Source organism: Bombyx mori, chromosome 15, assembly GCF_030269925.1.
Source record: "Bombyx mori chromosome 15, ASM3026992v2".
In the NCBI taxonomy this organism is placed as follows: domain Eukaryota; kingdom Metazoa; phylum Arthropoda; class Insecta; order Lepidoptera; family Bombycidae; genus Bombyx; species Bombyx mori.
In genome coordinates, this window is record NC_085121.1 from 14,103,178 (window position 1) to 14,117,001 (window position 13,824).

The following is a 13,824-nucleotide window of genomic DNA, read 5'->3' on the forward strand; positions in this document are numbered from 1 at the left end:
CTTGTACGTCCTGATACACTTTTCCTTGTTCCCGAAGGTAGATGAGCATACGACCCACTCGATAGTTAGTGGTCACCGTAGCTCAAGTGTCACAGCATGTTAATGAACAACTAAGCTAAGGTGATCGAATCCCTCAGGCAGGTATCAATTTTTCTAATGAAATACGTACTTAACAATAATGTTCACGATTGACTTCCACGGTGAAGGAATAACACCGTGTAATTATTTTTTTTTTTTTTTTTTTATGATTGAAAGTTTACTGGTGGCCCGAAGGCCTTTCCAGTTTCACCAGGACAGGTGGGCGAGCAAAGGCTCAGCCAAGAGGGGTGGGATTTGCTAACAACTGCTCGAGCGCCTCCGAAGGAGACCTAACAACTCAAGAGCAATTGTTTCGCGAATGAATCTACTACCGGATCGGAATCGCGACCCGCTGAGAAGATCCGGCGAGAAACTCAGCGGGCTGATGCATGGGTTAGGTTGCACGTCGACCTCTTTGTCGAGTTCGACGAGTACGGTTACCGGGGTCCCTAAGCCTGCCCCTAGTATTAGAGCTGAAGGCATCTAATGCAAAGGTTATTGGATCTGATGGATCCGTAAGGACGTGTCTAGGGCGTCGACGGTGACTGGCTCCTGCATGATCAGGATTCGGGGAGTAGTCAGCGGCGGCAACGATAAGGCGATAATCATGACGCATAGCCTTATCGAGGTATCGTTCCGACGCTGACTTCATGTATTTTCGAATTGATTCGAGGCCCAGGTCGTCGTGTAGGTCAACGTTCCTCACGAACCACGGAGCCCCGACAGCTAACCTGCAAAAGCGGGATTGTAGGGATTGGAGGGTGTCTATGTGTGTGCGGGCCGCGTGAGCGAACACCACACTCGCGTAAGTCATGACGGGCCTTATGCAAGTTTTGTAAAGTGTCACCTTGTTCCGAAGGGACATTTTACTCCGCTTACAGATCATGGGGTAGAGTCTACCGAGAATAAACGCGGCACGGTCACGGACTGATTTTATATGCGGGCGGAATGTCATCGATGCATCCAAGGTAACGCCCAGGTACTTGACCTTCCTGGCCCAGGGTATGGGTTGTCTAAAGAGAGTAATCGGGGGTGTGAGATTCCTCCTCCTAATCCGGGAGGAAATCCGTGTGGAGCTTCCCCTCTGAAATAGCACCGCAGTACTTTTCGCTGGGTTGATGTCTATGCGCCATTTTCGGAACCACTGTCCTAGGGCTAGGGCTGCGCTCTGAAGCTTCTTCGCGATTAGGGACTTATTTCTACTAGAATAGTAAACAGTTGTGTCGTCGGCGAATAAAGCTAAATGGGTCGGCGGCGACCGGGGAATATCATTGACGAATAAGCTAAATAGGAGGGGTGAGAGGACAGAGCCTTGCGGGACTCCAGCTGTGAGAGGTCGTGGGGAGGAGCGGGTTCCCTCGACTCGATATCGAAAAGAGCGGTTCGACAAGAAGTCCCGTATGATGAGCACGAGACTATCCGGCACGCCCATGTTGAATAGTTTGAAAATCAAACCATTGTGCCAGACTTTGTCGAACGCTTTTGCGACGTCGAAGAAGAGAGCTCCCGTGTATAACGGTTTTGGTCGATTAAGCCCCACAAGAATGTGCTCCGTGAGGCGGTGCACCTGTTGAACGCATGAGTGATTTGTACGGAATCCGAATTGTTCATCGATGAGAACCGTGTAATAAAAATCAAACCCGCAAAATTATAATTTACGTAATCACTGGTGGTAGGACGTCTTGTGAGTTCGCGCGGGTAGGTACCACCACCCTGCCTATTTCTGCCGTGAAGCAGTTATGCGTTTCGGTTTGGAGGGTGGGGCAATCGTTGTATTGTAAAAACTGAGATCTTAGAACTTATATCTCAAGGTGGGTGGCGCATTTACGTTATAGATGTCTATGGGCTCCGGTAACCACTTAACACCAGGTTCGTTTTTATAATTAATAGCGTTTTTGTAATCTCAGGTATCTCGGTATACGGAACCCACTGAAGAGTCGCCATCACTCCACGAAGAGGCTTGTGGTCATCAAGATAGCTCTGGTGTGGCTACTCAGCATGGTGGTCTCCAGTTCAATTACGGTATTAGGTAAGATTTTATGAAGTAACTATATAATTGGTAATTCTCATAGATCAGCGTCTTGGGCTGAGCCTCTTCGAGTGACATGAAGCTATGGTGGAGGTTATTAAAGGTCAATGCTCGATTGTGGATGAGTAAAAAAAGGGGAGTGCTCTGAAGAAGTTCGAGATGATACCGGCATCTCGTTTTTACCATCGCACCGCCCGCCACCGGAGTAGATTCATCGATACTACCTGGAGCCACTGCGGTCATCCACAGTGCGTTTCCAGAGGTCTTTCTTGCCACGTACCATCCGGCTAAGGAATGAGCTCCCCTCCACGGTGTTTCCCGAGCGCTATGACATGTCCTTTTTTAAACGAGGCTTGTGGAGAGTATTAAATGGTAGGCAGCGGCTTGGCTCTGCCCCTGGCATTGCTGAAGCCCATGGGCGACGGTAACCACTCACCATCAGGTGGGCCGTATGCTCGTCTGCCTACAAGGGCAATAAAAAAAAAAACCCGCGAGCACGAAGACTGTGAACTATTGTAATCGTCGAAAATTTATCTATACTTCTATACTAATATATAAATATACAGTGGTTTTTACGGATGTTCCGTTATAACTACTGAACCATGCATCCGATTGACTTGAAACTTGGTGTCCATGTAGAAAATACATGTACTTAATGGATAGGCTAATATTTATATGAGTGTTGGACTCCCTAATAATAATGACAATAAATATATATAAATCTACAGTGGTTTTTATATGTGTTCTGTTATAACTACTGAACCATGCATCCGATTGACTTGAAACTTGGTATCCATGTAGAAAATATAAGGCTAATGTTTATATGAGTGTTGGACTCCCTCAATAAATCTTTAATAATAATGACAATAAATAATAATGTTAATTTTAAATGCACAGCGAAGCGGCCGAGTACGGCTAGTAATTAATAAATAAACACGACATATTCTTCTTCTTCTTCGTCGCTTTCTTCATTGCTGAAGGTCGTGTCCCTGAAACTTGACCGTTGCCTGTCTCGTGAGCTGTTTCCATCTCGTCCGGTCCTCAGCTGCTCGAATGGTGGTTGCGACTGGCAACCCAGTTAGAGCGGTTACTTGATCACACCAACGGCTAGGTAATCGGCCGCGGGGTCTCTTTCCTTCTACTTTGCCCGTCACAATCACTTTGTCCAAGTTATCTGACTGTCGGCGGGCAATATGACCGAAGTAGCTGAGGATCCTCTGGTAACAGATTGTTGAGAGCCTGACTCGGATGCGAAGCTGATCCAGGATAGATTTATTTGTCCTCTTGGCCGTCCACGGAATTCGGAGCATTCGTCTCCAGCACCACATTTCAAATGCGTTTATTTTCTTGCGCTCGGATGCCTTAATTGTCCAGGACTCTGCCCCGTAGAGAAAGATTGAGAAAACTAAGGTTCGGACGAGTCTCATTTTCGTGACGTTAGAGACTTTGCGATTTTGCCATATTCGTTTGAGCTTGGTCATCGCTGTTTTGGCCATCTGCGTCCTCCTCCTTATCTCTCCCTCACTGCCTCCGCGGTCGGTCAGTAAGGACCCGAGGTATATGAACTCGCTGACGAATTCTAGATCTGATAGCTCTCCAGTTCTAGAGAGTTGACTGGTTCTGTCCACTATCATGACCTTTGTTTTGGACTTATTAACGGAGAGCCCCACCAAACTACTCTCATACTCCACTCTACGGAATAGGTCAGCAAGCTCCTTCTCAGATGACGCGAAAAGCGTGGTATCGTCCGCATATCTCAGATTGCTAATTTTTATGCCACCGACTGAGATGCCCCCCTCCCAGTCCTCTAAGGCTTTTCTCATTACATATTCTCCATACACATTGAAAAGAATAGGAGAAAGTATGCACCCCTGTCGCACACCTTTTTCCGGCTTAAAAGGTCCCGAGATGACGTCATTCACTCTAACCATAGACACACCATCCCGGTAAAGGCTATATATATAACCGTAATAATAATAGTTGTATTTGTATTAAGATACGTTTCACGATGAATAAGAATTTAAATTAAATGTCCGCCAGAAATATACCAGGAAACAGCCACAGCCACAGCTGAACACAGCCAAAAAATAGGCACATTGAAAAGATTAAGCTGAACTTAAACAGAGCTTTTACGGTTTTTGATACTCGAAGTTTTACAAGTTCTCGTTAACGGCCCTGTAAGTCGAACGTAAAATACAGTCTTGTGATTATAACCTGCAAGGAATGTTCGTCGTGAAAACTCGACTTTCTTAAGTTTCTCCTCGAACTTTACCACCGATTCTTGTTACGAACTCTACATTAAAGCTTATCTGAATTCTGAGATGTGTCTTTTGCATATTAACAAAATAACTCTTTCGGTTTGACTTAACTTTTCGAATGAATATTTCATTGTAAGTAGCTTATATACGAAGTTGGGATGATATTATTGTTAATACACATAAGTATGTATTCTAGCGTTTTTTCATGTTAATACGCTTTTATTAGCTTCATACGTATGTTAGTATGTAACGGAATTTTTGAACATGATTTTGACCCCCTTCAAAACGTCAGATTTACTCGAAATTTGGTATTAAGGACTGATTACAATTCAGTATTTTAAACAGTTTGATCCGTTATCCTTACTAGGATAATCAGGATTAGCGATTTTTAGTTTTCTTGACCCGAAGACCCGAAGTGTCTTTTCACGTTTTTTTTTACAATAAAATCAGTTTCTCTTACACAATTTTGAATTCAAATTTATTAAAATTTATTTTCAATTTTTTAGTGGGATTTTCTATGAAAGCGTATTTTTTTAGTTTTTTTAAACTATTATTTTTTTACTATTTTTTACCTTTCAAATACTTTATGGTTTTCGAGGTTATGAATGAGTGTTCTTAGGACAGAAGAATGTAGAATTAAATTCTATTTTAGATGTTCTTATTGCGTGCATAATGGTAAGATACTGTGCGGACAGAACCAGCCGACCTATTTCTGCTGCGAAGCAGTCATTAACTGTGGGTTAAAGATCTCTTCAATCAACTCTTCAACCAATCCAACTGGGCTCCATCGTATCAGTAATAGAAACCGACCTCACGTCTCAAGATGGCTGGCGACTTCTTTAATCGTGAGATACATTCGCTTCCTTGGTGTTTCTGTAGCGTTACCGCGTGGCTACTCTCAAGAGAATTCTTAAACAATATTCAGTTAATTCAGTTGGCCCGTAAACTCATCTTCTATTGATCTCAATCAAAAGTATTCAACATTATCGAAATATTCTGTTCTAAATTTAATAAAAGTCTTTGTAATTCAAAGATTCATGCTATCGGAGTTGTATATATTCCTTTGTTTCTTTACAAGTGATCTCAAATGCACTTGAACTTTTCAGCAATTGCAGAAATTCTCAATATCTCTTTGGATATCGTCGTAAAAGGACTCCTGCACCGTTCGAGTCTCGAAAGGTTCTTAATTTTTTTTTTATGGCTTAGATGGTTGGACGAGCTCACAGCCCACCTGGTGTTAAGTGGTTACTGGAGCCCATGGACATCTACAACGTAAATGCGCCACCCACCTAGAGATATAAGTTCTAAGATCTCAGTATAGTTACAACGGCTGCCCCACCCTTCAAACCGAAACGCATTACTGCTTCACGGCAGAAATAGGCAGGGCGGTGGTACCTACCCGCGCGGACTCACAAGAGGTCCTACCACCAATTATTTGCTGCAAATTATTTTCTTTCGTGAATTATGTCAGCAAATTCGAAAAGCTTTCAATTTGAAATACTATACGCCATGTTCGAGTCGCAAACATAACTCAATTAATTTTTATTTAATTACGTTTTCTGTTTTAGCTCGGGTTCGTTATTTTCATTAAATGATTTTCGATTTTGTTCTTTCGAACACTGGAAAGTTTACGTTGTCGCCACAGACGATGTTATTGTTCGTTTACATTGAATGTAGCTCACGATCTGTCTTATTTAATGTCAAAGGTAAATTGAAGAGCCGAGTTATCTGATCTAATACCTACGAATAAATAATAAGTAAATTTTAATACTAAAAGAATGCTGTTATCATAATCCAGTATAACGCTTAACTATGATTACACGAGGAAGTGTTGCTACTTTGAATCTATAAAAAAACAGCATTGTGTTTACTATGTACAGACTTTATACTATGTATAATACATAATTTATGTAAAATATGTATGTATATAGTATTAATCACACACATACAAACGTACACAATGTTGTGTACTGCACAAAACAGAATCTAAATTCGAAAATGTAATTAAATTTTTCTAAGATTTATCCGCTAAGGTTGAATCGTTTTTGATAATCTTGGCGAATAAATAAAAATGGTGCAGCTCGAAACATTTACACAATATGAGCCGATCGGACGGATTCGTTTTGTTTGTTTTAAGTTTATTTTATACCAAAGCTTAGGTCTTTTATTTATCGATTGAGGCACTACGAAGTCTGCCGGGTCAGCTAGTACTTTTTATAAAGAAAACCTTTTTAATTTCATCCTACAATCGAATCTCTCGAATTTTATTTAAAATTTCACGTTGAATGAACGTTGAATGAATATGAAAATTAAAGATGAAAATTTTTGTTCAGTTCGTTAATATTTTAACTCGAATGTCATTGTCATAGAAATGTCTGTTTAAGCAAATTGAATTGCCGTGAGCCCTCAATATCATTTGGCTTTCGTGGTAATTTTTTTATGAATTTAAATTCCAAATTATAAAAATACTGTTTTAGATCAAAATTTCGACGAATGTTCAGCTACTGCTGTTCTGTTACTTGATGCGCAATGCATGATCGATTTACTGCGAAAATATGCAGGATTGTCTTATCTTATTTCTTTAGGGGCAAACAGTTGATCGATATTTTGACCATTGGGATCTTTTCTGTTGTCCAGTGCCTCGTATTCTTCATCTACATTCTCTAATCGCATGCGTTATGAAATTTAGAGGTTAGGGCTTGTAGGCATCTTGGCTTAGATTTATTTTTTGGGTTAGTTGGTACAATTGCCTAAAATATACAATCACGTTTTCGCCTTCCAACACTCAAAATACCATAAAAGATAATATTACCACTTAGGAAAATAGATGAGGAGACATTTTAAATAATAGCCGCATTTAAAGGCTATTTAAAAAAAAAGTATTCGAAAAATACCTTTTTAATATTTTAGATTGTGGCGTGAGTACAACAAATGGGTCACACCATTAAATCTTAATGTGAAGATTCGTAAATAATTTTGTTTTGTTGTCTGCTAATTAATGAAGCGGTTTCTAAAGTCGAAACATTTTCACCCTAGCGTGCTCCCAATAATAAATTAAAGTACTTTACCGAAGGTCCAAATACTTTGAGCGTATTTAAGCTCCTAGCATTTCCACTAATAAATTATTATTTCCTAGACGCTAAGTTATAGTTTAATGCAGAATTGGCTATTAGGTTTGAGTTTTCCAATATTCAATCCGCTTAAACAAACACTGGATAAAATAATAGGCAAAGACCATCGCATCATCGAAAAGAAAAATTACCATGGGTTAAAGATTAATAATATACATGGTGCTGGAAAGTAATGATACAATCATACGAGGGTATCAGATGGCTAAAAATAATTCCGGATATCACTAGTTGAGTCACCTATTCGCCTTCAGGAACAATGTCCTTAATTAATACTACTCCAATATTCTATAGTTGACACTTGTTCAAAATTCTAGTTAACATTTCCGAAACCTCTAGGTTGGTAGCGTCGGATTTACATTGATTTGAAATTGAAATTTCGTCAGCTATTTGGACGAGGGCCAGAGTTCTCTAAGTCGTTGTAATCGATTCAGTGATTTGCGTTATACCACAAAGAGAACATTAATGGTATTCTAGCTAATGGATATTAGCACGGGAGTGTAAGTTGGCAAGATGAGCTGGGGAAATGTTCTTTTGATTTTTCTTGTGTGCTGTCAAATTAGATTAATGTTTTGCGAGACAAAATTTATGTGATGTGTCTGTGATATATTTGATATGCGAAGTTATAGTTTTCGTTTAATATAAGCCTTAATTGCACTGATTTAATTATCAAAATTAAATGTAGAATAAAAAAATTAAGTGCGTCGAAAGCGCAACTAAGTCTTATAACTGGTTTAGATTAGTCGACTTACATTGTGCTTAGTGGTTACCGTATCACATAGATTTGAAGCGAGAGTCCTAATTTCGTTTGTAATAATGTTGTCCTACTGTCAAAACCGGGTATTTGACTAGTCTGACACGTATATTAAAATTTTTATTAATTCCGACAGGTCTGATCAACAAGACGAATATAATGCCGACGCCGGATTTGTGCGTGATCAACAACAGGCTTTTCTGGATATTCGGGTCTCTGGTTGCGTTCTACATTCCGATGCTGACGATGGTGGTGTCTTTCGCACTAACCGTGCAGTTGCTAAAGAGACAGGCGAGGCTTGCTGCGACTCCCGTACCGGGAGGAACTCAGAGAAGGTATGAAGTATACGACAAATTTCAATTGCATCAAAGGTGTTTTTTTAGTGCTTAGTTGGGTGGACGAGCTCACAGCCCACCTGATGTTAAGTGGTTACTGGAGCCCATAGACATCTACAACGTAAATGCGCCACCCACCTTGAGATATAAGTTCTAAGGTCTCAAGTATAGTTACAACGGCTGCCCCACTCTTCAAACCGAAACGCATTACTGCTTCACGGCAGAAATAGATAGGGTGGTGGTAAGTAAGTAAGTAAGTAGTGACTATCTCTTTGTGGGTGTTGTATGCCACTGCGATCATAGTTCCATGATTAGTGCGTAGCAAAAATATATTAATCTTGATTCCTTCCAACGCTGTTTTCTTACATTTCTAGGGGCTTGATTGGATGGGCAAATATTAGCTCGACACTTATACTTTAGGGAATATTTTCCTAGCAAGCTCTCATTTTTGTTCTTGTCTTGGATATTTTCGGCCGTCTGCGCGTTTGTGTCCGCTAATCCCTAAAAGGTTGAACAAAATTAGATGTGGTTCTCTTTGATTAATAATGATACTTATACCTTGGGCTAGCTTATTCGTCCGTTGAAATCGGTTGTAAAAATAATAATATATTTGTCAAATAAAGTGAGCCAGGTGAACCGAACATGAACGGCTGAACTGTTCTGTTTATGTCTTGAAAATGACTTGCAGTTATCTTACAACAAACGACACTGAAATTGCCAAATTTCTTTGACACAAGAAAATATAGTATAGACCTCAATCGACCGAGATCTTGCTCGTTGTTTGCTTGTTTTTCGTGTTTCTACTGTACAAGGACTCGTATTCAGCACGTCCGGTTTAAGTACTTCTTAAGGTATTGTATAGCTTTTATCGCGGGCTTTGAGCACGGCGATTGAATCAAGAAATTCTGTAACGAAAATAAAACCTAACACCCCACCACTCCGCCCACCATGTAGCTCGCGTTCAACACATTCAGAAGTGCGCTTGTGTAGTGTTTGTGAATAAGCGCGCGGCGTGACGTCGCACTGCATGCGCATCATGAAAAGTCTGCCCATCTCTCTCTCGCGCGGTCTAGCTTATGAGCGTGAAGGGGACAGTTAATGTTTTGCTTTTATTAATGCTTATAAATATAGCGTGGTCTTTTTTTTTTATTGTTTTAATATATATTTTTTTTATTATGTATATATATACATTTCGTCGACAATCCTACGTAAATTTCACAGAACTCAACCCGAAACCACGATTTAGTTGTTTTCTTTTTTTTTTCAAACATTTAAACCTATTCACAAAACTCTCCAGCTCGCATATTATATATAGATGTAGAGCTTAGAATGTCAAGTGGTCCATTTCGAGTGGTCTCCACGTTTGGCACAATACGTAGTCCACCTGTCGGCTGCAGAACTAATGATGCATATTCAATTCCCGCTGTTGACTCTCGAGCCCACAGCGACCACTCAACACGGACCCGTCCAATTTGTGCTAACTATAATGCAAAGTCTGTTTTTTCATGCACGTGTATAAAAGCGTTTTGTATATTAGAAGCGTTTAACGTTTGAAGATGAAAGTTTCTCGATTCGTAGCGGTAAAATCATTTAAATATCTCAACCCTTTTGTGAGCGTAAATTTTAATTGCCACTGATTTAGTATTTTAATTATTTATTGCTTACATGGGTGGACGAGCTCAGGGCCCACCTGGTGTTAAGTGGTAAACGGAACCCATAGACATCTGCAACTTAATTGCCGCTACTCAACTTGAGATATGAGTTCTAAGGTCTCAGTATAGTTACAACGGCTGCCTCACCATTAAAACCGAAACGCATTACTGCTTCACGGTAGAAATAGGTAGGCTACCACTAGTACCTAAATCCTCTGATTGCTGGGTCCCAGGTCGTGAGTTCGATTCCCGCGTTAGGCAAACATTCCTGTTATAGACAGGTTGATTATCTCTTTGTCTGGGTGTTTAAAATTTTATGTATATAAGTTTGTATATCAATCTCTTCCTTTCTGTAGTACAGGGAATTCTAATTTGACGTCAAACGATCGTGTGTGATTGGTACCCGGTCTATACTATTATAAGTGTACCACGAGCATTTTACGGACGTTTCAAGTCGGTCAAATTTCATTTTAAAAGCGTGTAGTGTTCTCGAGAGCTTTAGTAAAGCATTTACGAAACTCGTCTGCTTCAGTAAGCCAATGAAAAAGTGCAATAATCCACAGGCTTCATCTTAGAATTAAGCTGAAGAAATTAATAAATCAGTTTTCTTAAGTGGCTTGGCGTTGTTCCAAACTTGAAGAACTATAGAATAGACTTTTGCTACGTATGGTAGAGTATGTTTTATTACCCGCCAATAAAAATGAAAACGAATGAAAAACATTAAATCATTATACAATATTATGTTCTTTTATATTGAGCAATATTATCACTAAAATTGATCTCTCCCATACAACCATCAAGTGGATAAGAATCATCTCAAGAAAGAGCTCAATCGCATTGTATTTACCGATTGAAAAAAACAATTAAGGATTAAGATCGATAAAGAAAAGAAAGAAGAAATATTAGACAAAGAGTTACTTACTTACTCTCTGGATCATTAACTTGAAGTCGATTTGTAGATTATTTTTATAGAAACACGAACCAACGGACAAACTGTAGTCTTAATTATAGCGAATAAGGTGTACCCGTAGTTGCTTGGGGGCATATCAATTACCATGATAAAAATTATCTGTATCTTAATTAAATTTTTGCGAAATTTAATTTAAATTCGTTCAGTTTTTTTTATTGCCCCTGTAGACAGACGAGCATGGTGAGTGGTTACCGTCGCCCATGGACTTCAAGCAATGCTAGGGGCAGAGCCAAAGCCGCTGCTTACTGCTTAATACTACAGTTATACTCGCCTGTAACTTTAACAAATAAATTAGGGTCGGTTTAAATTTTAGCTTTATTAGATCGGTCAATGTACGGTGTACCTGGCGTTTCGCTACGAATTAGCGAAGGTATGTTCCGAATAATCGTAGCCCGAAGAGGTCTGACTCGTATGTTATCCTGACGATTTATCGTGATTGTCTAATAGAATTAAGTGAATTGATGTAGTGTGTTAATGGCTATGCCGTATTTGCAATTGATATGCAGATGGGAAGCGTGCATTTACGTTGCAATATACTTGTGACTCTGCTACAAGCTGCGTGTGCAGAAGTCACTACGTCTACAGAAGACCAGAGAAAAGTCGCAGAGAAAACAAAGAAAATAATTTTACAAGATTTTGAACGAGTTTTTTTTTATTTTTTTTATTGCTAGGTCGGTGGACGAGCTCACAGCCCACCTGGTGTTAAGTGGTTACTGGAGCCCATAGACATTTACGACGTAAATGTGCCACTCACCTTGAGATATAAGTTCTAAGGTTTCAAGTATAGTTACAACGGCTGCCCCACCCTTCAAATCGAAACCGAACCCTTCAATTCAAATCTGCTTCGCGGCAGAAATAGGCAGGGTGGTGGTACCCACCCGCGCGGACTCACAAGAGGTCCTACCACCAGTGAGATGTGAGAATAGACAATATTATTGAAATAAGAATTAATAATATATCTCTGAGTGCTGACATCAGTGATGAAGATGACAATACTAATAACAGTTCTGATAGTTCAACTGAATAAATGCAATATTTTGAAACGAAGTTCCTTATCAGACGATGCGGGGTGTACCCCAAGCGGAAAAAAACGTCCGTAACGTAAGATTTTATTAGTAATGCACATAGTGTATGACTTAACTTTGTAATAACGTACAAAAAATAACATATTTTTTATCATTCATTGACCACGACCGACTACGACGATTGTTCTTATCCGGTGTCCCACGACACCACACATCTTTTTTTGTTAAATTATGTACTTGTATTATTCTACTGTTTAAATTTACGAAAGAAAAAATAATAATGGGACAGGAATTCACCTGAGGATTTTTAAAATTCACGTATGTTTCAAGTCCGTATCGATTCATTCATTTTAGTCGATGTTTTTAAGCAGGTCACCTCACTATGAAGATAAAACTGACAGACGTCAAATGTTACCTATTAAAATGACTCAATATTAGTAATCACTTGATACCAGGTGGATCTAGAGCTTGTTTACTTATCCAAAGTAATCGGAAATTGTAATCGGAAAATTTTCAACCTACCAAAAATACTTAATAAGTAATCTACTCTCCTGTCTATTTTATGAATTCCCTGAATCATGAATCCCTGTATCATGAAATCGACATATTTGTTTGCCACGCTTCTGTAACCTCATTTAAAATAAATTTAAGATTCACGATCCACACTGGACTCTAGACAACATTTGATTTTTATTGAACAGTCATTTCCCTCTTTTTTTAAAATGTTGATTGTTGTTTGTTAGTTTTAATTTGCTGTCAATTATTATCTTTTCTCTTAGTTTTTATATCTATCTATACTGTTATTTTATTATTTATTAAAATAAAAGTCAGCCTCTGACGACTTCACAACCGATCTTATTATGTAAGTTGTGTGTAAGTTGTGTTCACACACAAAAGGGTCAATTCCATCATGTTCAAATTTTTTTTTATTTAAGTTAAATGTTAAGGCCTGTAGAACTTATCCATTTTGTGAACCTAATAAATAAATATATCACGGAAAAAAAAACGGGGCAAATAAAAAAATCAGTATAATTTTTAACTTACTTACTTAAAACATGAGTTCATGAAGCTAAGTCAAAATACAGTGAACCTCATTAGAGTGACCATTAATGTATTTCAGTCCAAAATTAAATACACAACGTTTTAGGTACTCATGTCTATAAAAGCATAGGGTACCTTAGTAGCATGATATAATAGATCTCTCAATGCATAGACACATAGCAACATAATAGATAACTACTACATATGAGGAGCATGATAGGTAGTTGGTTTATCAGCACTTTAAGGAACCAGGTATCACGTTTTGGATGGACGCCAAGAGCCTTTACAAAGAAGCAAGCTTGGATAACTAAGCTATTGAGCACATACTGCAATCAACACCCCATTGTCGTTGTAACTCGAATTTTGACACAAGAAGCGAAAACTATGAAGAATATTTGCTTTTACGTCAAGGCATCTTGAAATTGCCTGTTATCAGAATTATAGATATCAATTGCTATAATATTACGTATTTCTATTTACTTTGTACAGTAATTCTGTTTGAATTGCTTAAAAAAACATACACTACGGACATGTGCCGACGTTTCGTCTGAACC

At 39.0% G+C, this 13,824-nt stretch overlaps 1 protein-coding gene across 1 annotated transcript in view; it reads left to right on the top strand.

The window, feature by feature from the left end:
• Positions 1-13,824, top strand: part of LOC101742966 (alpha-1D adrenergic receptor) — a 106,218-nt gene that overhangs the window by 70,238 nt on the left and 22,156 nt on the right. Inside the window, exons 4-5 of the mRNA XM_012697319.4 lie at positions 1,986-2,107; positions 8,384-8,582. Coding sequence (XP_012552773.2) covers positions 1,986-2,107; positions 8,384-8,582 — 321 coding nt within the window. The remainder of the gene's footprint in view (positions 1-1,985; positions 2,108-8,383; positions 8,583-13,824) is intronic.